The sequence below is a fragment of the Pseudogymnoascus verrucosus genome (genome assembly GCF_001662655.1).
Source record: "Pseudogymnoascus verrucosus strain UAMH 10579 unplaced genomic scaffold scaffold_74, whole genome shotgun sequence".
Lineage (NCBI taxonomy): Eukaryota > Fungi > Ascomycota > Leotiomycetes > Thelebolales > Thelebolaceae > Pseudogymnoascus > Pseudogymnoascus verrucosus.
The window spans coordinates 90,633-114,738 of NW_017263725.1; the positions used below are offsets into that span (position 1 = coordinate 90,633).

General features: G+C 53.2%; 9 protein-coding genes and 1 non-coding gene across 10 annotated transcripts; 8 read left to right on the plus strand and 2 right to left on the minus strand.

Annotated features, from left to right (window-relative positions):
* Nucleotides 1-612: 612 nt before the first annotated feature.
* SED4 (vesicle formation at the endoplasmic reticulum) lies at nt 613-3,604 on the plus strand (the record flags this gene model as incomplete). The annotated part of the gene is made up of 3 exons (XM_018279583.2): nt 613-1,566; nt 1,636-3,198; nt 3,274-3,604. Exons 2-3 carry the CDS (start codon nt 1,649-1,651, stop codon nt 3,602-3,604), a joined length of 1,881 nt encoding a protein of 626 aa, XP_018125560.1. The 5' UTR covers nt 613-1,566; nt 1,636-1,648.
* A 540-nt stretch (nt 3,605-4,144) lies between these two features.
* Nucleotides 4,145-5,802, minus strand: VE01_10178 (uncharacterized protein). Its single transcript, XM_018279584.2, has one exon. It carries the CDS (start codon nt 5,755-5,757, stop codon nt 4,177-4,179), a length of 1,581 nt encoding a protein of 526 aa, XP_018125564.1. The 5' UTR covers nt 5,758-5,802; the 3' UTR covers nt 4,145-4,176.
* Nucleotides 5,803-5,989: 187 nt separating this feature from the next.
* VE01_10179 (uncharacterized protein) lies at nt 5,990-7,808 on the plus strand. Its single transcript, XM_059464131.1, has 3 exons — nt 5,990-6,208; nt 6,347-6,463; nt 6,526-7,808. The coding sequence occupies exons 1-3, from the start codon at nt 6,117-6,119 to the stop codon at nt 7,481-7,483; spliced, it is 1,167 nt and encodes a 388-aa protein (XP_059319262.1). The 5' UTR covers nt 5,990-6,116; the 3' UTR covers nt 7,484-7,808.
* A 375-nt stretch (nt 7,809-8,183) lies between these two features.
* On the plus strand, nt 8,184-11,052 carry IDP1 (Isocitrate dehydrogenase [NADP], mitochondrial precursor (Oxalosuccinate decarboxylase)). The gene is made up of 4 exons (XM_018279586.2): nt 8,184-8,560; nt 8,675-9,325; nt 9,375-9,908; nt 9,960-11,052. The coding sequence occupies exons 2-4, from the start codon at nt 8,902-8,904 to the stop codon at nt 10,382-10,384; spliced, it is 1,383 nt and encodes a 460-aa protein (XP_018125578.1). The 5' UTR covers nt 8,184-8,560; nt 8,675-8,901; the 3' UTR covers nt 10,385-11,052.
* Nucleotides 11,053-11,393: 341 nt separating this feature from the next.
* Nucleotides 11,394-11,493, minus strand: VE01_10181 (the record flags this gene model as incomplete). Its single annotated transcript has 1 exon — nt 11,394-11,493. It is a non-coding gene; the product is annotated as a tRNA-Ser (tRNA).
* Nucleotides 11,494-11,896: 403 nt separating this feature from the next.
* VE01_10182 (uncharacterized protein) lies at nt 11,897-12,615 on the plus strand (the record flags this gene model as incomplete). Its single annotated transcript, XM_018279587.2, has 2 exons — nt 11,897-12,203; nt 12,264-12,615. The coding sequence occupies 2 exons, from the start codon at nt 11,897-11,899 to the stop codon at nt 12,419-12,421; spliced, it is 465 nt and encodes a 154-aa protein (XP_018125579.1). The 3' UTR covers nt 12,422-12,615.
* Nucleotides 12,616-13,292: 677 nt separating this feature from the next.
* Nucleotides 13,293-16,053, plus strand: ICL1 (isocitrate lyase 1). Its single transcript, XM_018279588.2, has 4 exons — nt 13,293-13,504; nt 13,572-14,373; nt 14,441-14,596; nt 14,651-16,053. The coding sequence occupies exons 2-4, from the start codon at nt 14,143-14,145 to the stop codon at nt 15,902-15,904; spliced, it is 1,641 nt and encodes a 546-aa protein (XP_018125553.1). The 5' UTR covers nt 13,293-13,504; nt 13,572-14,142; the 3' UTR covers nt 15,905-16,053.
* A 702-nt stretch (nt 16,054-16,755) lies between these two features.
* On the plus strand, nt 16,756-20,241 carry VE01_10184 (uncharacterized protein; the record flags this gene model as incomplete). The annotated part of the gene is made up of 2 exons (XM_018279589.2): nt 16,756-17,255; nt 17,340-20,241. Exons 1-2 carry the CDS (start codon nt 17,041-17,043, stop codon nt 20,239-20,241), a joined length of 3,117 nt encoding a protein of 1,038 aa, XP_018125575.1. The 5' UTR covers nt 16,756-17,040.
* Nucleotides 20,242-20,828: 587 nt separating this feature from the next.
* Nucleotides 20,829-22,016, plus strand: VE01_10185 (uncharacterized protein; the record flags this gene model as incomplete). Its single annotated transcript, XM_018279590.2, has 4 exons — nt 20,829-20,937; nt 21,000-21,289; nt 21,351-21,580; nt 21,630-22,016. The coding sequence occupies exons 1-4, from the start codon at nt 20,843-20,845 to the stop codon at nt 22,014-22,016; spliced, it is 1,002 nt and encodes a 333-aa protein (XP_018125574.1). The 5' UTR covers nt 20,829-20,842.
* A 362-nt stretch (nt 22,017-22,378) lies between these two features.
* Nucleotides 22,379-23,960, plus strand: VE01_10186 (uncharacterized protein). The gene is made up of 3 exons (XM_059464132.1): nt 22,379-22,895; nt 22,956-23,212; nt 23,277-23,960. The coding sequence occupies exons 1-3, from the start codon at nt 22,719-22,721 to the stop codon at nt 23,674-23,676; spliced, it is 834 nt and encodes a 277-aa protein (XP_059319263.1). The 5' UTR covers nt 22,379-22,718; the 3' UTR covers nt 23,677-23,960.
* Nucleotides 23,961-24,106: the final 146 nt, after the last annotated feature.

A 24,106-nucleotide genomic window follows, 5' to 3' on the forward strand; every position in this document is an offset into this window, starting at 1 on the left:
AATCTCAGCGTGTTGCGCTTGGCGAGAAACGGCGTTGTAGATCGGGCCAGCACACGAGCACGAGCTTAAGGCACCCTGCATCGTCTGAGCTGCGGCTTTGGGAGTGTGAGGTACTGATCGAACTCGTATAAGGGCAGCTCTTTGGTGAGCACGAAGTTGCAGCGAGTGAGTTCTGCGCAATTCTTTACCTGGAAGGAGATGCTGACAGCCACAGAGGGCGTTTGATGAGAAAAGGGGTTGTTGATCGTGGCGATCGGGAGTCAGCTGTACGAGGGCTGATCTGTACTATACCGCCAAGTCCGTTGTGGCGCTCGACTTGTCAACGGACGATGGGGAAAGGCAATCCATCGCCCCATACGAGTAAGCTTCGCGCCAAGTATTAGGGGAGGAGGGAGGATACTACGTAGCAAGAGGCAAGTGCGAATGGATATATCTCGTTTTTGCTGTATAGTAACACATAGAATATTGTAATAGGGCGACCAGCCAGTCGGCACCTCGGCTTGGTGGTTGGAGCGTGTGTTTGTATGGTTAGAACAGTAAAGATTTCCTAGTGCTTGCGCGATCAACGACGGCGACAGAGGTGCCTGGAGCTATACTAAGACTATACTAGGACTATAACTAGGACTATAACTAGGACTACTGCCGGAAGTGGCAGTTGCGAGGCGACGACCCGTGCCTTTAATGCCCTTTAATGCGAGGTGATGGCCCCCGGTGGCGCGCGATGGCGGGGCTACTGCACGGGACCAAGCTTTAACAAGGAATGTCCGTTTACTAGGCAGGCGCTGGGCGTATACTGGGCATTTATCGACCTGTTATCCCTATTTTCCCTATTATCCACAGCCAAGCACATGCCTCCTTCGTCTGGTCTATTATGCGGAGTTACTCGCGAAGATGGAAGCTGGAAGCTGGTTCCTTGTTGGATTATCGTAGGTTTGGTTGGCATTAATAACAGGCAGTTTTACTCGGCATTAATAACAGGCGGATTTCACGCGTAGTTGCTCGTGTATAGCCTCATTTAGGCCATGTTGATCCTCATCGCCATTACCACCCCCCGCAACGACCTGTCCAACGGAGATCAGCATTCCCAGTACAATAAAGTACCTACTTTCACACTGGCACGCACCGGTGATCTCCTACATTCCGCTCCTGCCCTCCTCGTACTACTCATGTACTCCCTCTGCTGGTATCTATCTCCATGTGGGGATTGGGATTGGCAAGGCAAGTGGGACCCTGAGGGGTGCTACTGTACATCGGCTGCACCACTCACCTTTCACCTTACACCAACCTGTGTTTACCTTACCTTCCGCTATCACCGACCATGTCTAACCTCCTGCTCTTTTCGGAATTACCAGATGCCCTACCTAGACACAGACACGAAGCGAAGAGACCCGGGGGGGTTTGACTGACATTGATCCAGATGCATAAGGTTACTGAGGTAAGTCAAAAGATCGTCCGGGCTGTATATAAGGTGGAACACTTTCTTCTTCCCCTCCATTTCTGTTTCGTTTCGTTTCTTCTCTGCGTTCTCATCTGCTTCCTTCATTGTTAGAATATCCTCTAGCATTTGTAAGTCCTGAGACATTCCACCCGTCAATCCGGTCAATTACACAGAACACGTCACTAACAATCGCGCAGAGAAGTTGCCATCATGCGCGCTGGAGGAATCGTCGTCGGGCTGCTGTCTCTTGTAGGCAGCGCCCTTGCTAAGCCGGCAGTTGAGGTTTTTGAGTCTGTGAACGAGCTTCCCGAGGGATGGACTCAAGTTCGCACCCCAGCTCCCGAGACAATTGTCAGTCTGCGCGTTGCATTGGAGCACCCGAACCAAGAACTCTTCGAGCAGACCCTCTTGGACGTGTCGACCCCAGACCACCCCAAGTACGGCCAGCATCTCACGGGAGCCGAGCTGAAGTACATGCTGAAGCCCCGCGACGACTCCACCGAGTCGGTCATGACATGGCTGGCGAGCTCGAACGTGCCAGCGAGCGAGATCAAGAACGATGGGGAGTGGATCAACTTCCGCGCCACTGTTGCGCAGGCTGAGGAGCTCCTGTCAACCAAGTTCTACGTCTACAAGCACAATGAGGACAACAAGGAGATGATCCGCACGCTTGAATACTCTCTCCCAAGCTCCGTCGCGCCGCATGTCCTCACCATCCAGCCAACCACCCGCTTCTCCAGGATGATGGCCCAGCGCAGCACAATCCACGACATCAGCGCCATGAACGCCGTCTTCGGCGTCGCAGCAACCAACCACAAGCCCGCCCCCGCCATCCCATCCACCGAACTAGACGTCAAGGCTTGCAACGCCTCCATCACCCCCGCCTGCCTCAGGGCCCTCTACAACGTCGGAGACTACCAAGCCGATCCCAAGGGCAAGTCCCTCTTCGGCGTCGCGGGTTACCTCCAGCAATACGCCAAGATCAATGACCTGAATAACTTCATCGCCAAGTACGCCCCCTACGCCAAGGGCACAACATTCAACTCCGTCGGCGTCAACGGGCCCAACAACCCGCAAAACACCACCGAGGACGACGTCGAGGCAAACCTGGACATCCAGTACGCGGTAGCCATGTCCTACAACATCCCCGTAACCTACTACAGCACCTCCGGCCTCGGCGAGCTGGTCCCAGACCTCGACCAACCCGACAAAGCCACCGGACAGAACGAGCCCTACCTCGATTTCATCACCTACCTCCTCTCGCTCCCCAAAGACAAGCTGCCGCAGACAATCACCACATCCTATGGCGAGAACGAGCAATCCGTCCCCCCCAAGTACGCTAAGAAAGTGTGCAGTATGTTCGGCGAGCTCGGTCTGCGCGGCGTCTCTGTCCTTTTCTCCTCGGGTGACACCGGTGTCGGATCAGCGTGCCAGACGAACGACGGGAAGAACACCACGCGTTTCTTGCCCATCTTCCCCGCTGCGTGTCCGTGGGTTACGTCCGTCGGAGGCACGTACCAGGTCCAGCCCGAGCGCGCTGTGTCGTTCTCCTCGGGGGGATTCAGTGATCTCTTCCCGCGGCCTAAGTACCAGGATAAAGCTGTGAAGGGGTTCCTGCGTATCTTGGGTGATAGGTGGAAGGGCCTCTACAACCCCGCCGGGCGTGGATTCCCGGATGTTGCTGCGCAGGGATATAGGTTCCACGTCATTGATGAGCTTGCCAACAAGACTAACCCTGACATTCTAGTCGGTGGCACCAGGTATGTCCTCCTCTCCCCTCCCCGCCCCCCGCTGTTTTCCCTTACAGTAGAACACCCAACTAACACCCCCCACAGCGCCTCCGCACCCGCCTTCGCCGCCATCGTAGCCCTCCTCAACAATGCTCGCACATCCCGCCACCTCCCCCCCCTCGGCTTCCTGAACCCATGGATCTACTCCATCGGCCACTACGGTCTCAACGACGTCACGCACGGCGGATCGACGGGGTGCACGGGGAAGGACATCTACTCCAAGCTTCCGACGCCTGTGGTGCCGTTTGCGAGCTGGAATGCGACGGAGGGGTGGGACCCGGTTACGGGGCATGGGACGCCGGATTTTAAGAAGTTGTTGGAGTTGAGTACGCCGGGTGGGGGGTGGTGGGGTATTGGTAGGGAGAAGGAGGATTAGGGGTAAGTGGTATTTAGGTAGAGTTATAACTTTTTTTTGGGGGGGGAGGGATAATTTATATGTATATTTTACCTTCGCAACTGGGTTTCATGATTGGGTGGGTGAATTGTGATGACGATAATCGTGTGGCCCAAGTGTTGGAGGTTGGACTGCTTGAAGGTGAGGATTGATATTGAGGTTTAGGCTGTCAGAAAGTATTATTTTGTGTATGCTTTTGGGCAATTACCTTGATCATCTACATCTACAGCCCTGGGTTATTGAGAGCATTTGTTTTACTTGCAGTTACCGTAGTCAGTGTCATGATGCACATTCCGTCTCTGGACTTTCGGGCAGTACGGATGGGTTCGGACGCATATCCATAAACATTTTTGAGGATACCGACTCTAGAGGCTTTGGCAACCGTGTTATATCCTACCATGTTAAACATAATAGGCTCGCAGTGTATGAGCATAGCCTCTGGTCACCAGTTTCGTCAAAAAAACACAGTCTTCACAGTCAATTCACAGTATATTCAATATTCCCATAAAAAAAAAACGAGGTCTCGGGTATCCATCCATATCAATTCATTCAACCTAATCAAAAGCAACCTTCGTCCCCTTACTCTCCACAATCCCCCCCGTCAACCTCGGCGCATACTCCGTCCTATACTCGATATTCTGCGCCTTCTTACTCGGCACAATAACCCCACTAACAACCTTCTCCTTCTTCTCCTTCTTCTCCTTCTTCTCTGTCTCCCCATCCGCATTCACCGGATTCTTGGTGCCTCCCGCGCCATATCGCTTCTTATACCGCACCTGTGCGTCTTCGGCGAACTCGATGCGCACCGGGCGGCGCTGGATCATGTTGACATATACGCGCTTCATGGGGACCTTGCGCTCCTTCTTCTTTGGCTTGGTGGCGGCGAGAGCGTAGTCTTCTGGGTCTTCGTCGAGGTCGCTCTCTTCCTCATCGGAGGTGTCCACGTCGGAGTTTTCCTCTTCCTCTAGGACGAATCCACGTACTGCCCGAGCTGAGGCCTCGAGATCAGCAAAGGTGATCCACGCGTACCCCTTGCATTTCCCGGAATCCTCAAACGTGGCAACCATACACGTCTCAATGGGACCACAGCGCTCGAAATGCTCTTTCAAACTCTCCTCTGTGGTATCAAAGCGCAGGTTTCCTAGGAAGATACGCTTACTCGGCGCCTTGGTTTCTTTCTTCGCTGCGGCGTCTTTAGCTACTAAAGGACGCCCCTCGAAGGACTTGTTGTTCTTAATCAGCACCCTCCTTCCTCCTAGCAGCTCCTCGGATAGCGCTACGGCGGCGAGAGTGTGCTCTGCTGTTGAGAAATCAACGTATGCGAAACCCTTGTTGTGCTGTGTGCGGGTGAACCGGGACTCGACTTGGTTGGCTGACCTCTTGTCATCAGGCGACGGCATGTGGATGCGCGTGATGGCTTCTTCAGGCATGGGACCTTGGTTGATGAGGAAGGACTTTAGGTCCTCCTTGCTAACGCTCCAGGGTAAATTACCCACCCAGATTCCGTGCTCGGAGCGCTTCTCCTGCTCGGGTTTCTGCGGGGCAGAGGCGTCTTCGGCTCCAGATCCATCAGCGCCTTCTTCGCCGTCGGCTTTGGGTGCGGGGGCGGGTTTGACGTCGGAGACGGTTTTGGCTTTGGAGAGGGATTTGCCCTTCTTGAGGCGACGGAGGTCTTTTTTGGACGGGGGTTGGGGCTTGGTTACGTCGACTTCGAGTTCTTCGCCGTCGACTGCTGACTTGCGCTTCTTTGCGGGAGGCTCGGTTTCGTCGTTGCCGTTGGTGTCGACTTCCATTGCCTCTGGCTGTGGGCTTGCGCTCTTGGTTGGAGCAGCATCGTCTTCAGTTGAGCGGGTGCGTTTGGACTTTTTGGGAGTGGACTCGGCGATTGGTCCTTCTTCTTCGCCGGTGGTGGTGGTGGACTTGCGCTTCTTGCTGGACTTTTCGGATTTGTCTTTCTTTTCCTTCTTTTCCTTCTTATCTTTCTTCTCCTTCTTTGGCTTCACCTCTTCGGGTGCATCTTCTAGTACAACATCTTCGCTGGTTTCGACGGCGGCAGGAACATCGGTTTTGTCGGCCGACTTGCTTTTCTTGGCCGACTTGTCCTTCTTAATCTTGACTTCCTTAGTAGACGACATATTGGTTGATTGACGTCTTGTGAAATACAAGAAAATGCTTGAGTGTGCAGCAAGTTTGGTGGTTTTCACAAAGTAACAAAATAAATTCACTTTTTGCATGCTAACGTCCCTCCCGACCGCCGTAATCGCAAAAAATCCCGCCCTTGCTCAGCCTTATCCGCATCAACTATTCGCCGACCTCCTGCCTTAGGTGTGGATTCTTTCCCAAAAGCGACTTGGAAAGCGTGGTGGTCGGGACTTTGAGGCGCGACAAGCTCGCGCCAACACTTTCAATTCACTCAAACGGATCGAGCTGACGACTCTTCAACACACTTTCAACTACGCGGATCGGAACCTTTGGGTTCAACTATATATCAGCGATGGCGGAAAGCGAGTTGCCGCCTCTTAAGAAGATGGATGAGGGCAATGCGAATGAGCATGATGCGTCAAAGGAGACATACAAATCATACAAGTACGCTCTACCATTCTCGATGTCGCAATGGCAGGAGCAGTTCTCGGGGCGATTCACTGCCCATATAGATCCTGTTTTCAAGATCATGTTCATTCTTGTGCTCACTTTGGGATAATTGGCTGACGAAAGACATCATAGGAAGAAGTATCGCAAGATGCGCCATCAGTTCGACCTGAAGATGAACCTGAGCAGGTCGCTCTACAAGCAAGAACAAGAAGCTGCTGAGACCTCAAGACGCCTGGCTTTAGAAAATGAGTACGTCCGACCTTATATACTCACCCAATTCCATATACACGCATCATACTGACTCCATCCAGTGGCCTCCTCGAGCTCCTCCTCGACATGAACAACTCCCCGAACCTCCCCTCCGGCCAACGCATCGATCTGAGCGCCACAGCACCGAACGTCTCCCTGGCACCACTTCCACTACTCTTCCCGCCGACTCCAGCTGCATCCCCAGACCAAAAGGGCATGACTCGTGGCCAAGAATCTTACAACAAGCTTCACGCGTACATGCATTCTTCCATGACAGACAAGCGATCCGCTGCTCCTCGACCACAAAAATCCCTCGCCTCAATGATGGCAAACGTCCCCCATCGCCCCTTCGAAGTGACCACCGTGCCACCATCCGTCTACAACGTCCCGGGCGTACTACCCGACATCGCCAAGGACCTCGAAATCGGATCCGACAAGCCAGAGCCAGTTGCATATCTATCCGCCGATCGCATCGACGAGCACTGCGCGCTCACCGACGCGAACCTGGACCTCCCCTCCGAACCGACGCTGTACACCAGCAACCCAAATTTCGTGCCCGCGCCCTTACATCTAAGCGACAAGGATTTGGAATTCAAGAACCCAGTCTCAGTGTACAACTGGCTCCGCGAACACGAGCCCAAGATCTTCCTCCAAGACGACGAGCCCGCCGACTTAGCCGAAAAGGCAGTCTCGCGCCCCGGTGCGTTGAGGGGAGCCGGGAAGCGCGCAGCGATCGCGGCGCCGACTAGACCTGATGTCGTGGAGTTCGTGGAGGAGGATGGGCTGAAGTATTTTGCGAGCATAAGCGATCAGTATGTGAAGGATAAGACGGGGTCGGGGGGGAAGAGGAAGCGTGGGGCGACGGATGAGGATGGGGGGTATAGGCCGAAGGGAGGGGCGAGCAGGGCGGCGAAGAAGAAGAGGGGAGAGGGGAGGGCGAGCACGGGGAGTAGGAGGGAGAAGACTGAGAGGGATGAGGATGTGGATATGGCGGATGAGGTGTTGGCGGTGGAGAAGTAGGGACTGTCGGGGTTGTGAGTGGCTGGTATGCCGTGTATTTGTTACTACTTGGGTTTATGGCGTCGCGAGGGAAGGGAAGGGGTGTGTCTAATAGCTTGGGGGGTTCTGGGATTTGCTGGTTTCTTCAGAAAGGAGTTCATGATGTGCCATAGTCTGGTGCCGTGGTAGCGGGGCCATGGGGTTAGTTGAGATGAATGATATCGGATATTGAGCACCGAACAGAACAATGGCCAAGCGTACAAAATCTTACTACGGTGGTTCAACTTCGAATATTGAGCACCAAGCATGTTTATTATACTAGTTCGAATTGAGATAATTGGGAACCAAGCATGTTTATAGTGACCAAGAGTGTAAAGATATTACTATAGTGATTCAACTTCGAATATTGAGCTCCAAGCATGTTTATACTGTTTTTCTTCGGTATGGAGATCAAGATGCTATATTGTGATGTCATGGCAGCAAACAATGAAGCTAGATGAGACAAATGATATTGAATTATTGAGCACGAAGCATGTTTTATACTGGCCGAGCCTACAAGATCTTGTTACACTGGTTCAGCTTCAAATATTGAGCACCAAGCCATGTTTTATACTGGCCAAGCGTACAAGATCTTGTTATACTGGATCATACTTGGCTCAACTGGGACAATAATTTCTCCGTCCGAAATGCGGCCCGAAGCCAAAGGCACGTGCTTGGCACACCAATATCCATGGTGTACAGCATAAATCGATGGATTCGTCGAATTATACATCTACATATTATATTATACACTCAAAAACCATAGAATCCAGCTTGGCGCCCACCCGGATGAACGGGATAACAGGCTGAACAAGCTGCTGTATTGGGATTGCAACCTCCAACTGATCCCCAGCCTTCCATATATACAATTGAAACGGACCGAAGGAAGGAGCCTAGGGTCTCAGCCGATTGACGACGACACTACAAAACCTCCACTTGTTCTCCACTCCATCATTATCTTCTCCATCGATTCAACTGCCTTACCCCACTATTAGTTACGATATCGGCGACAGAAACAGCGAAAAGAGGCTGAGAGCTCACATACAAAATAACTTCCTGGTACGTGGTTTAGAGTCGGAAAGGCATCATCATCTTCTCTCGCTGCGTCGCTGCCTCGCTGCAATTCCGCATTACCCCACAAAGCACGCAACGGAGTACTAACTCCGCTTTCAGTCCAAGACCTCAACTGTCGTCTCTGCCTTCCCCCTTGGGTTTCATACCTGCCTAAGCCCTCTCTCACACCCTCTCGACCGCGCATTTCCCCGCGGGTAACCTAGCGCGGGACCCGAACTCCCGAGGCAATCCCACTTTGCGCTCGGCCAACCACCGACGGCGCGTAAGTGTTACTCCGAACACTGCATTAACGTCTCTGGAAATTCTTCCCCTCTCCTACCGCCATCATGAGCCCCTCACGAACAGTTCTCTCGCGGTCCCTCTCCTCACTCGCTACTCGACCCGTTTCCCAAGCCTCCAGGGCGTCTATCCTCGCATACAACAAGAAATCCGCATTCGCGCGCTTCACTCAACTACAATACTCAACCATGACGGTGGGATTCCAGAAGATCAAGGTCAAGAACCCGGTGGTGGAGTTGGATGGTGATGAGATGACCCGGATCATCTGGCAGGATATCAAGGACAAGTTCATCCACCCATACCTCGATATCGACCTCAAGTACTACGATCTGGGACTCGAGTACCGTGACGAGACCAACGACCAGGTTACCATCGATGCCGCCGAGGCTATCAAGAAGTACTCTGTCGGTGTCAAGTGTGCCACCATCACCCCAGATGAGGCTCGTGTGGAGGAGTTCAAGCTTAAGCAGAGTAGGCATCACAATCTACATGTGACATATAATTTACTAACTTACCATAGTGTGGCTGTCGCCCAACGGCACCATCCGCAATGCTCTTGGAGGAACCGTTTTCCGTGAGCCCATCGTCATCCCAAGAATCCCACGTTTAGTTCCGGGATGGAAGAAGCCCATCATCATCGGCCGCCATGCCTTCGGTGACCAATACCGTGCTAAGGATACCGTGATCAAGGGCAAGGGTAAGCTCTCCATGGTCTTCACTCCCGAGGGAGGAAAGCCAGAGGAGATTGAGGTCTACAACTTCAACGGTGGTGGTGTCGCCCAGACCCAGTACAACACCGATGAGTCTATCGCCGGATTTGCACACGCTTCTTTCAAGCTTGCCCTCTCCAAGAGCCTTCCCCTGTACATGTCCACCAAGAACACCATCCTAAAGAAGTATGATGGCCGTTTCAAGGACATCTTCCAGGAGATCTATGATACCACCTATGCCAAGGAGTTCGAGGCCAAGAAGATCTGGTACGAGCACAGACTCATCGACGACATGGTCGCCCAGATGATGAAGTCCAGCGGAGGATACATCATGGCCCTCAAGAGTTTGTCCACCCACTCCCGCACAAAGAGCCCACTTACTAATTTTTTTTCAGACTACGACGGAGATGTTCAGTCCGACATCGTGGCCCAGGGCTTCGGCTCTCTCGGCCTAATGACCTCCGTCCTCATCACCCCCGACGGAAAGAGCTTCGAGTCCGAGGCCGCCCACGGCACCGTCACCCGCCATTACCGCGAGCACCAGAAGGGTAACGAGACCTCCACTAACCCCATCGCCTCCATCTTCGCATGGACCCGTGGTCTCATCCAGCGTGGAACCCTCGACAACACCCCCGAGGTTGTCAGCTTCGCTGAGGCCCTCGAGAAGGCCTGTATCGACACCGTCGATGTTGATGGCATCATGACCAAGGATTTGGCGCTTGCGTGCGGACAGACCAGCCGTGAGAGCTACGTCACCACCAAGCAGTACATGGAGGCTGTTGAGAGGAGGATGCAGAAGGCGCTTAAGGCCTCCCTGTAAATGTGTTGTGTGTACATGTCGAAGCCGGCCTAGGCGGCGATGTCCTTGAGTTCTTGTCAGGTCTTTCTGTTGGGTTTCTTAAAGTGCATGGCAGCTCAGCTGGAGGCGCTGGTGTCCTGTCACCTCGCTTTGTCCGGGAGTTGGACTTATAAAACACACATTTCCAATGGTGATGCCTAGTCGTGTTGACTGGGATTTTTCACATCATCGTTGTTGGAAATGTATATGTCCAGCTCCCCATTGACAATGCACTCAATGGCTCATACGGAAAGGCCTAACAAAGCACTCTTGAGCAACGTCGCTGCGGTCGTTCAATTTCGCACATAGAGCGGTGGAGGAGGAGAATAGTGATATAAGGACGGGATAGAGTCTCAGATAGGCCGCCAAGAAATTCGAAGGCGAAGCCGGTCGTAGGGTAGAGGGTGCATTTTAAAACGCATGAAGATATCCATTGTATATAGACTCTGGAAGCTGCCGGTAGATCAACCCCATTGCCGAACGCCGTGGTCCAACGAACCAATGCCTGCACTGCGTGAGGGTGATGTAGGTGACGCACCGTCGGGTGGCTAGAGATCCCGAGGCATTTTCTTGCGGTCTCATGGAGAAACGCGGGGCAGCGGGTGAGTTGGTGACTGCCCACTTAATGGCGGGGCGGGGCGGAAAGGGGGATGGGTGGGAGGTGGGATGGTCACGCTGCCTCTCACATGCTGTGGGATTCACATGTCAGGTTTGTTTGGAGCTGAGTTTGTCGTAATTGTAAGGGTTCTATACTACAGAAATAAGTATGTACTTCGTATTGATAGCTGTTTCATCCAGTATTTAGTCCCATTAGCAGTGTTCGTAGAGTTACAAATATCAAATCCAGACCCCCATATTTCTCCCGTCCAAAAAAGGAATAGGAAGCCAGCATATTTCGCTTAGTTTCAAATTAGTGGTGCTCGATAGAGTAATAATTATAGTAGCTAACTCCACACGGTCATACGATCCAGCTGGCAAAAATGCAAAAAAAACGACACCTGAGTGATTCGAACACTCGCTCCCGAAGGAAATGCCTAAATACTTCCTGTGGAAATAGCAGGGCATCGCGTTAACCACTCCGCCAAAGTGCCGGATTTGACTTAGTGGCCCTTATGGCGAATTAAATAGGTGTCACGACTCCTCATTTCGAGAACATTGAATCGCATATACATACAAATACATCCAAACTTGATGATTAAAAGGCGATTGATGAAATAATGGTGTAAATTGTAAATTCGCATATACCCCTCTTTGCCCTATGACACATCCCATACTCCTCACGAGCTCACGCCATACAACGTCCATAGCATCCAAGCTCCCAACACCCCAAATGTGGGGAAAGCTGACCCAGCCGCTGCGATAACGATAACGACCACCAACAGCAGCTCCAGCCCAGCTCTATGTCTCGGAGCCTCCCCGAACCACAAACCACCACCACCCACCACGACAACCACCCCAACCCCTCAACACCACCACCACCCCAAACACCACAAAATGGCTGACACCACCCCCTCCCTCCCCGCCCCCGCACCGCCCATCGGGAACTACATCCTAGGCTTCCTCCTAATCGGACTGGCCTGGGGCTTCACAACGCCCTTCATCCGCGCGGCCGCGCGCTCGCATAAGCCTCCCGCGCACCCGATTCTCGAGACGGCGGCGGTGAAGGGGAGTCGGATCCGGAGCGCGGTGTATGGCGCGTTTTTTGGGATTACGGATTTGTTGAGGAATTGGCGGTATGCGGTGCCGTTGGTGGTGAATTTGACGGGGAGCGTGTGGTTCTTTTTGTTGATTGGGCAGGCTGGTGAGTTCGGAGGGGTTCCGGGTGAGGGATTAGGGATGAGGGCTAATGGATGCATGACAGAATTGAGTCTTACGGTGCCGATTACGAATTCGCTGGCGTTTTTGTTTACGGTTATTGGGGATTGGTATGTGGAGGGGAAGGTGATTAGTAGGGATACGTGGATTGGGATGACGTTGAGTTTGGTTGGGATTGGGTTGTGTGTGCAGAGTAAATTGTGAGGAGGTGGAGGGGGAGGGGTTGTATATGATAATAGGATGAGGGGTTAGATGGACAACTGCGTTGCTAGATGCTTCTGCTTGATGCGGATGCGCCGGAGAGGGGTTGATAGATAATGAACAATTCTCATTTGTGGCTTCTACGCCGTCGGTCATTGAAAGCTATAGTATCATAAAATAATAAAATGCCGCATGGAAGATATTTCTCAGAGCAACCGCTGGGAAAATGAGTCAACAGAGAAATCGGGGGTGGTGAAATTGTATGTCATACACGTATTTTATTTTAGTGATATTATATTATATCACCAACTATTTATTGTATATACACATACTCTAAGTACGTATGAAAATATACAGTTAAACTTGAATATAAAATACTATAAATAAATAAATATGCCTCTTCTAAGGCATTGTTATATCTACTCAATTTGAAGGTTTCAACTCCACAATAAATTACTAGAAGAGAGATATTAAAAAATAATTATTATATTCAAAATTCCACAACACAACGTAAAACTATCAACCCCGCCTGTACCAGCTTGACAAGCCCCAGTTCGCAAACAATTCCCGAGGCAAACTGACTACTCTATATGGAGAGTATATTATAGAACGCCACCAGTGGGAGCTACTGTATAAACCCCAATACCGTGACCCCATAGGGACCCATGCAAACGTCTGTCTCCAAACCCCCAACTCCTACCCCAACTCTGCTCCAACGATCACTGGCTACTCTGACTCCTGTACGCTTCTCGAAGCCATCATCATGATGCACAACAACCCCCCATCTCCAAATCCCTCGGGGTACTTCCGAGCTACGCACTCACCACGCTCACCACGCAGTCACCCGGGTAGAAACGGAGCGACAGTCGGCGTGTGCCATACACACCCAAGAAGCCCAAGATACTCACGGGCCCATGTTCAGGTACCGATTTCATGTGGACTCCTCACCTGCTTTCGCGTCTGGCCACGCTCTCGACTCGATGCTCAGCCTCCTGTGCCGAGGTTTGTTTCAATTGGAGATAGCGCTGTCGAAATGTCGAAATTTGGTGGTGGGGGAGGCTTGGGCACGTCAGCCTCGTTGCTTAGGTAAGCGGTTTTCCTTCACATGCAAGGAATTTTGGGGTCGCTGAGAACGTCATGGTCAACAACCTAGCCAATCAGAGGCCGCGCACTTCTCCAAAACCATGTCCCTTGGCCCGGAAATAATCGATAAGAGAACTAGACTGTTTTCGGTAGAGACTTTAGAATGTCCGAGGTAAGTTTCGACCGCCGACCTTGGTGGTAACGCCACGAAACCCCAAATTCTGGGGAATTCAACGAATGCCATTGGTGTATCGGCGTGAACCTTGCTGAGCTCAGCAGGAAATATGTGAGGTTTCGCCCTCTGAAGTGTCGGGAGAGCGCAAGAACGAGGTACTTTGGCCGACCCTTCCCGAGCCAGTTCTGGAACTGTTTTCGCCTCGTGCCGGTCGTGGGGCATTTTCACGGCTCAAGGAGTCATATATACCACGAGGCCCTGCCCCCTCGCAGGGACTTTCTACTGTATTATATATTTACTCGATTGCCCAGATCGAACCCTTTGTTGTTTCTACCGTTTGCTTGTAGAAATTTATATTCACTCGTATTCCTCATCTCGCCCTGGAATACAATAGCCGCATCTCATACCTCTGACATCATATATACCACCTATACCCGTGACTCACGCGACCCCAAAAACCTCAATTATGGCTTCGAACAAGATGGCGGCGCCGCCTGCGGATCTGGCGAAGGAGGACGCGGCTTTTGCTGCTGAGGTTGCCGCTGTTAAGCAGTGGTGGTCGGATTCGAGATGGAGGCAGACCAAGAGGCCGTTCACTGCCGAGCAGATCGTTTCGAAGAGGGGCACAATCCAAATCAACTACCCCAGCAACAACCAGTCGAAGAAGCTCTGGAACATCCTGGAGCAAAGATTCAAGGTATGTTGTATTTTTTTTGTGGCAGTGTGGTGGTGGTGAGAATGTAGCGCTGACATGTGATTCTTAGGAGGGAGATGCGAGTTACACATACGGCTGCCTCGAGCCAACGATGTTGACCCAGATGGCGAAGTACCTTGATACCGTCTACGTCTCTGGATGGCAATCATCTTCGACCGCCTCGGCGAGCGACGAGCCCGGCCCAGATTTGGCTGATTACCCATACGTGAGTTGCCCTATATGATAACAGCAGCAGCAGGATCATGGCTAACAAACCTAGACCACCGTCCCCAACAAAGTGAACCAGCTCTTCATGGCACAACTTTTCCACGACCGCAAGCAGCGCGAGGAGCGCTCTACAACCCCCAAGGCTAACCGCGCTGGCGTGGCCAACATCGATTACCTCCGCCCAATCGTTGCTGATGCCGATACCGGACACGGTGGTTTGACCGCCGTCATGAAGCTCACCAAGCTCTTCATTGAGAAGGGTGCTGCTGGTATCCACATTGAGGACCAGGCCCCTGGTACCAAGAAGTGCGGCCACATGGCCGGTAAGGTCCTGGTCCCAATCAGCGAGCACATCAACCGTCTCGTTGCCATCAGAGCCCAGGCCGATATCATGGGCACTGATCTCCTCGCCATTGCCCGCACTGACGCCGAGGCCGCCACCCTGATCACCACCACCATCGACCCCCGCGACCACGCCTTCATCCTCGGCACGACCAACCCCAACCTCCAGCCCGTCAACGAGCTCCTCATCAAGGCCCTAGAGGCCGGCAAGACCGGCGGCGAGCTCCAAGCCATCGAGGATGACTGGAACGCCAAGGCCGGTCTCAAGACCTTCGCCGAGGCCGTCGCCGCCGCCATCACCGCCACCCAGCGCGCAAACGCCAAGTCCCTCATCGCCAAGTTCACCCAGGAGTCCAAGGGCAAGAGCAACACCGAGGCCCGCGCCATCGCCCGCGCCATCGTCGGCAAGGACGTCTTCTGGGACTGGGACAACCCAAGAACCCGCGAGGGTTACTACCGCATGCAGGGCGGCATCGAGTGCGGCATCAACCGCGCTCTCGCCTACGCCCCATACGCCGACGCCATCTGGATGGAGTCGAAGCTGCCAGACTACAAGCAGGCTGAGGCCTTCGCTAAGGGCGTCCACGCCGTGTACCCCCAGCAGAAGCTCGCGTACAACTTGTCGCCGTCGTTCAACTGGAAGACTGCGATGCCGCGCGCTGAGCAGGAGACGTACATCAAGCGTCTTGCTAGCCTCGGTTACTGCTGGCAGTTCATCACCCTGGCTGGTCTGCACACCACTGCTCTTATCTCGGATAAGTTCAGCAGCGCGTACAGCCAGCAGGGCATGCGTGCGTACGGCGAGTTGGTCCAGGAGCCGGAGATGGATGGTGGTGTGGATGTGGTTAAGCATCAGAAGTGGTCGGGTGCGAACTATGCGGATGAGTTGCTGAAGATGGTGCAGGGTGGTGTGTCGAGTACGAGTGCTATGGGTGCTGGTGTTACGGAGGACCAGTTCAAATGAGTGATTGTTACGTAGGGTGGAGGAGGATGACGGGAGTATTTCTTTTTTAGGCGGCTACCGGCCGTGTACTGCAGGATAGATGAGCATGTAGCATATATTAAAAGGCTGCGTGATGGGCTGTACTGAATATTATTAAATTCATTATTAAGACTTAAGACTTGACTTTTGACTTTTCTGGCCGTACTGACTTTGTTTACATATATCGTGAGAACACGCCACTTTTCAGGGTGATAAGGGGACCTACCCCTTGTTCCTTCCCTACGTACCTGAGGTTACATCAAGGACTTATCGCATACCCCGTCGACAGTCAACGGCGGCTGTAATGCGACCTGAAAACAGCATCTCAGTCTACAGTTTATGTCATGCGTCGTGAGTGTCGTTGACAAGATCGATCTACTCTAATTTGTGGAATGACATGCATAACTCTAATGCATTTATTTATCCTGTATCCTGGGGTTTGGCGCGTGTAAAACGACGGATTTGGTTGCCCAGATGGCCCAGACCCCTGTTAATCGTAGCATTGGCGATGCCAACCTACGCCAATGATCGCCGTCGGCTGGGCAACGTCGTCATCATGAAATCGTTCGTAATTCTTGGGTAACCAACAGCACAGGAAAGGAATGCCAGAAATGGAGGAGTGAAAGTGTAGAAATAGAATAATGATAAATGACAAATTGATTAAAATAGAAAATTTATAATTAATTCATATACATCCACGGCTGTAGGGATACTGAAACTTGGTAGCCTGTCAATTTGTAAATGTTCGCTTCCAGCCCAGCCACTCTAGCAAACTCCCAGCCTCGTCAACCACTGGACGCGAGTACTCCCGCCGCAGCAACGACAAACCGCAGCAGCTATCTATTACTTGAGTAGTTTCCATATAACAAACAACTAACGACAATCGCCCGTCGCCTCTAATGCAATTGCCATCTAATATCTCATTCCCAACCTAGAGCCAATTCCTTTGCTCTCTATAATATGGTCAGCTGAATTCTGCACCTCTTATAACTTCCAGGTACTTTTGTACCGTTACTCGACTCGACGTCAACAACAACACACAAAACCCGCCGCCCAACGGCCACAACCGCCCCTCCCCTCGACCCCTCCCCCAAAACACAACAACACAAATCGCAATCATGGCGGAAAAGACGAAAGTCCATTCGGCGGGCATATTCGCCGATATGACCGTGGACGGTCCGGAGATCGGGACGCTGGTCATTATCGTGGACCGCGCGAAGAACCTGCCCAACCGGAAGTCCATTGGGAAGCAGGACCCGTACTGTGCGGCGCGACTGGGGAAGGAGGCGAAGAAGACGAACACAGACCGTCGCGGAGGCCAGACGCCGAAGTGGTAAGCTCGCTCGCGATTTCCTAATTTCCTTCTGTTCGCTGTGCGACGTTGGGTAGTATTGTGTGTCTAACACATGCATCGCAGGGACCAGGAACTCCGTTTCACAGTACACGATTCTCCCGACTATTATCAGCTCAAGGTGTCTGTTTTCAATGATGATAAGAAGACGGATCTTATTGGGGAGGCTTGGGTAAACCTCCAAGACGTGCTTGTGGCGGGTGGTGGCCAGAACGACTTGTGGCATACCCTGAATTGCCGTGGGAAATACGCGGGAGAGATCAGAATCGAAATTACATACTACGACACGAGGCCCAAGCAGGAGAAGCCGAGAGAGAGAGTTAGAGAAGGCGCACCGAGCACAGTGGAGGGAGGACCCAGAGAGTCCCTGAGCGGACCCAGAGGCCCAAAGGAGAAAGTGATGAAGAGGAGACCACTGCCGAGCGATCCTACGGGCGCAACACCAAGTCCGATTGAGACGCCGGAGCGGATATTGCCACAGCCCACGAGGGGATATACAAATGGAACTCCGGATCACCCGCCTCAGCAGCCTAAAATGCATACTGCGCCAGTACCGGAGTACACTCAATCACCGCAGCCGATCGCATACAACACGCCCGAGCATGTCCAGCCTGTGCAGCAAAGACAGTATGCTACCCCTGAGCACGTACAAGTTCAGCAACCGCGGGGATCAGCATATAATACGCCGCCGGCCTATATCCAGACGCAATCTCCTTTACAAAATCTGGAGTATAACACTCCGACGCATGTCAGGACGCACTCTCAAGTTATCCAAGGGCGATATGGACCTACTGCAATGGACCAACCACCGCTCCAAACAGACTATAATACCCCGCCACCACATGTTATCCCGCAATCTCACAGCAAGCATGTCTCACCTGCTATCAATAGCTACAACCAAGCACCAGGCATGACGCCCGACAGGCACCACCCACGGGACATGTACAACGATAGACATGACGACTATGGCCAGCCAGAGAACTACAACGGAAGCAATGTCTCCAGTAGACACGAGGATTCTTACACCCGCAGCCGAAACGATCTTCGGCAGGAGTACGCACCCCAACAAATGACCTACGAGCCTCCTGTTTCGGATTACGACCCTCCATCCAGTCCTGAAGGACCACCGCCGCCACCTCCGGTACACAGGGTCCACCAAACCGCTGCCGCGCCTGCATCTAGCCCTGGCTATGGGTTCCCTCCACCAAACCCAACGAGAGAGGCACAGTTTGATCACTTGAGGCAGGATAGCCAGAGGCAATCCATCCCAGCATATTCTCAGAATGCTCCACAACAGCCACAGCCGTACACTCCTCCGCGCCAGCAACATGCTCCGGTGCCGGCACCACCACCGTCGTCGTATGGCCAACAGGACCACTATCAAGGAGCTATCTCAAGGCATAACTCATATGATGATAGATACCACAACAGCACGTTCAGCTCTATGCAACCAACAGTTGAGGATGCGCCACCATCGCCCACACCGTACGCTACAGCTTCGCACCGAGCTAGTGAGCCGCAGATGTCGCAATATGGAGATAGACGATATGATGATGTTCCATCCCCGGCGCCTTTGAACTTGAATGGTGGGGGAAGTACAACATCTGGAAACTATAAGATGAATGCCAATTCATACAACAGCAATGCGTCGCACGAAGTCATTGACAACCGGCAATACAACAACAATGCATCACACGAAGTCATTGACAACCGACAATACAACAACAACAATGCATCACACGAAGCCATTGACAACCGACATGCGGATCCCTATTATGACCAGCCACCGCCAGCACGGTCATACACACAAGATCCGATTGAGGCACCACAAACTAGCCCAATGCCATCGCTCCCTCCATCGCTGGTAGCCGGCTTTGACCCCCTAATCCAGCGCGGGATCTCCGACAGGATCCACTCCGACACCCGGCCTAGAGGCGACAGCTACACTCAGTTCTCCGCCGCGCCAACGCACTACTCCGAGTCGCCGCAATCATACCAACCCCCGCAACCTCAATACCGCGATGACCACTACACCCAACCCCCCGGCTACCCCCCCCAAGCCGCCCCCTCCGACCGCCAATCCCGCGGCATCCCCCAAACCTACACCAACGTCATAAAACCCCAACCCGTCTCCCCACACCCCCCTTCCCCCAACCCCTCCCCAAGCCACACCCACACCATCCACCGCAAATCCGTGTCCCCCGCCCCCCCCTCCCCCTCTCCGCGCCCGCTCTCCTCCTCCGTCCCCTTCGGCCCGGACGACTACTCGTCCCTAAACCCGAACTCACCAGCCGCGACATCCACCGAGCCCGACCCAGACGCTAAAATCATCCTCTACGACGGCAGGGAAGTCGATCCCTCTGACCACCTCCCTGAGGCGTCGTGGGCGGCTCTGCCGCCGAATCTGCAGAAGAAACTCGATGCTGCGGGGCGTCAGCGCACCGCGCCCCCTCCTGCTGCTGCGGGGGGGGCGAGGAGGATGGAGAGGCGCGAGAGACCGATGAGTTCGTATGCAGAGCAGACGCCCCCGCCGGCGTCGCAGGGACGCACGAGGTTGCAGAAGAAGGCGCATAGGGTATCTGCTGCGCCGGTGGGGGGGTCGAGTCCGCTGGCGCCGATTAGTCCGAATCCGAATCTTTATCAGTCGACGCCTGGGTCGCGGGACGGCGGGGGACGGAGTCTGCCGAGGGCGCAGACTGGGGATTGGGGAGGGGGAGATGGAGGGTATGGAGGGGGGATGAATGGGTATAGTACGGGTTCGCCGGGGTATAGGGGACAGGGACGTGATGGTGGGGGGCCGCCGCCGGTGCCGGGGAAGGTGCCGATAGGTGGTGTGGGTGCGCCGCCGATGAGTGCGGGGGGGAGGGGGGAGCCACAGGAGAATGCGTGGGCGCTGTTGGAGGAGATGAAGAGTATTGATCTTGGGAGTGGGAGGGCGAGGAGGAGGAAGGGGGGGGCGGTTGTTTGAGGAGGGGGGCTGAGGGATGTATATGAGATGATTGGGATTTTAGGATTGGGAGGAGAAGGAATTGGGGTGGGGGGTGGGGGGTGGGGGTTATGGAATTGGAGTTTGGATGGGGGATTTAAAGGCGTTTTTCTGTTTGGGATGGTCGGCGGGGCTTTTTATGGCATTTGGCTGGATGCTGTGGATGGATGGATGGATGGATATCCGCCTCCTAGATGAGTAATGTATACATAAGATAGACTATGCGTTCCATGATACCAAAAGATTTCTCAACTATTTGCGCTCACTGGATGTTATTAAGGCTTGGCTTGATATGACAGATGCTATTGTGAGCACGGGAATATGGTATACTTACATCTTTCATCTCTTAGAATGGCAACAGAAACTGTCCCCTGATAATAGAATTTTGATGGAATATGCTATCTCTGGCCATGAAGGAACCAAAAGTGGCTTCATAAAGCACAGTCACGAACCAACATCCGCGTAAAGTGTCCCAGCCCCCACGATGGACCCCTGCGCGCCTTGCGCCCAACCTCGTATTCCCCAACCCCACCATCAACTGTCCCATCCCATCCAACACCTTACCCACACCCCCACCTCTCCAATGACCTCCACCCTCCGCCTAGGCAAATTCCTGAAAGGCACTCTAAGCAACTACACCATCACCAAACAACTCCAAGACTCCGTTTATCTCGCAACGTACCCTCCCTCCCTCCCCGCCTTCCCCACCTAGGAACCCCCCACTAACACCCCCCCCCCAGAAACTTCCACGGCGAAAAATCCATCATCAAAAGCGTGAACCACTGGCGTCTACAAAACGAGCGTGACGTCCTCCGCCGCTTCCAGGACAGCGCGCCGGGCTTACGGCCGTTGGTTGATGAGATTGAAAGGGAGGGAGGGGAGGCGCAGGCGATTGTGCTGAAGTGGTTTGAGGATGATGCGTTACATGCTTCGGGGGGGAGGAGGTTCACGAGGGGGGAGGTGAAGTATGTGGCTCGGACGGTGTTGGAGGCGTTGGAGGTGTTGCATGGGGAGGGGTTTGTGCATACTGGTAAGTGGGAATCGGATGATGTTGAAGACTTGGCGTTGGATGCTGATGAAAGAAAGCGCAGATATTAAGCCGGATAATATTTTGGTGAATTATAATCCGTTGGTTGAATTCGATCCTAAGAGGACGAGGATTTCTACAGCGAGATTGGCGGATTTGGGGAATACGGTCTCGAATGACTCGGAGTATGCTAGAGATGGGTTTCCCATTGGGGCGCCAATTTTTAGGAGTCCGGAGGCGGCTTTGAGACTCCCTTGGGGGTGCTCGACGGATATTTGGTCGTTGGGGACGACGGTGAGTGTCTAGGGCAATTGCCAATTATCACCCATCTAACTCTGTACAGCTCACAAGTCTCATCTGGGGTCTAAACTTCCACATCTTCAAACCCCCCGTCCCCGTCGACCACGAGGAATACGAGTTAGAGATCCTGATGAAACACTGCCAGTACTTTGGCCCCTATCCTCTCTCATACAAAGACCTCGCCGACCTCGACACGCAGTATGTTCTCGCGCATGTTATGAATACCGTTGGTGGGGCGACTTCGGGGAAGGATATGAGGAAGCCGTTTTACCTGGCTGGGGAGTCGGAGATTTCGAAGGAGGATAGGACGTTTTTGGGGAAGATGATGAGGTTGGATCCGAGGGATAGACCGACGGCGAGGGAGCTGTTGGGGGATGAATGGTTTGAGGATCCGGGTGATGATTTTCCGTCGGGGAATCGAGGCACTTAATCTATGTGTTTTGACGGTTGAGATGTATTAGATAACTAGAGATTGTGCTGCTGTTATATCCCCATACATCAAAATGTAATCTCCTCCCCATAGTCGGGATGTTATAAATAGCACCTGTCAACCAACGCTGTGCCGACATACCGACACATACAACTTGTTGGAGATTCTGGAGATGATCCGGAATTTGCCAAGAAATAGCCCTGTATTTGGACTTTACCCAAGCCTATCTCATTGGCCCACCGATTCAGCTGCCCAGCTGATGGGAGACCGGCCAAAACTCAGGGTTTTGGCTACCCCCCAGGAATCAGGTATATAGCCACGTAGCCCAGTAAGATAGGTAAATAATTAAATCGATTTTATATGTTCTATATACTGTATTTACTCGTGATACTCCCTGGCACCGTCTGTACTGTGGAATCTTAAGGGATACCGGGTATTATCACCCGTTTTTGGGTGTGGCATCTCCAACGTCGATGCAATTTATGACAGCCTCACCCCTGTGTCCGTGAACACCTCGCCTCGCATCCTACGAGCTCCCCTTCCGCCCAAAAATGGTCCTGATATTTTCCTCAGACACTTCGCGCAACAATTGCGCTCCTTCAGTCTTGCAATCCATCGGTGCTGGGGAATCTTTGCGCGACGAAAGGAGGGTTTATGCGAACGATTTCTAAATTTCCAAGGGAGTGAGAAAGGCGTTCTCATATGAGAGACGATATGTCGGTAGCGATGGATTTTCTCAAACAGAAGGGTGTGAAGAATGAACCCGAGAGACTTTGGGTTACAAAATTGACTCTCCGATGCATCTCGAGCGTCCTCAGTTGCGCAATCATTGGCACCGGGGCTAGCACTCATAATGTCGAGATTGCATTGATGATGCCGGTGAGTTCACCATACCACGTCTTACACCCAATGATTCACTAACAATCCTACCTAATACAGCCAGCTTTCATAATACTATGGAACGTCGCCGAGGGAATCACCCTGATCGTCCGTCGACGCGCATACGAAGGCATCCATCCCGGCGCCTGCGTCGCCCTCGACTTATTACTATCGCTCGGCAACTTGGTTTGCGTGGGTATGACGGGGCCGGAGATCTCGAATCCGAATATTTACTCCTCGAGGAACTGGCATGACCCCGTGGACTACTCTTCCCAGAGACTTATAATCGGTGGTGTGGCTGTGAGTATAATCGTAACGTATGATAACCCCTGGATGGACATGTGCCTACTAGTCAGTACAAGCTAACCCCTTCATCATCAGACTCATCCAGATCTCCCTCTTCGTCATAGCTTGCGTTGAGACGCACCGACGGCGTAAAGCTGAACGCAACGTGCCAATCGCTCTTGCCACTTTCGACTCAGGCCAGCAGCAGGGCACATTCATCAACCCAAACCAGCAACCCTTCAATCCCAACCAACCCCCCGGCGCATTCAACCCAAACCAACAGCAACAGACCCAGACACAGACAGACGACCCCCCCCCACCTTACCAACTACTCCCAAGCACAGACGCAAACACACCAAACACCGTCCCCCCAATCCTCCATCGCGCAGCCTCAGATTCTACCATTCCGCCAGGGGACTTTGGCGCCCTTGCCAGGAACGGAGGCACCGACGCAGCCTCAGTGGCTGGGGAATTCGACGCCACAGAGACATCATGAGATGTCCAACACGCCGGCGCCGAATGCGGGAGAGGTGTTTAATGGGAGACCACCTCACATGGCCGCGCCGCCGGTGGCGCCGCCGGTGGCGCAGATGCCACAACATGAGTTATCAAGTGGTACCCCCGCGCCAGGGGGGTTTACCCAGATTGCCCCACTACCGCAGCAGATGTCACAGTATGGGACTGCGACGGCGAGCCAGGCGGGAAGTCCCGCCGCCGAGATATGAGATGTATATTCGGATTACTGGTGCGGAGAGGGGTGCGAATCTGCACGAGATGGGGGGATGGTAGGGGATGAGAAAACGGGGAGGGGGGATTTCCTCCCGGAAACGGGGAGGAAAAGGGGAGAAGAGGGTAGACCCTGGTGTCGAGTAGACCGAGGGCCAGATCGCAAGCCTAAATGGTCGTACATTAGACATATCTAAGAG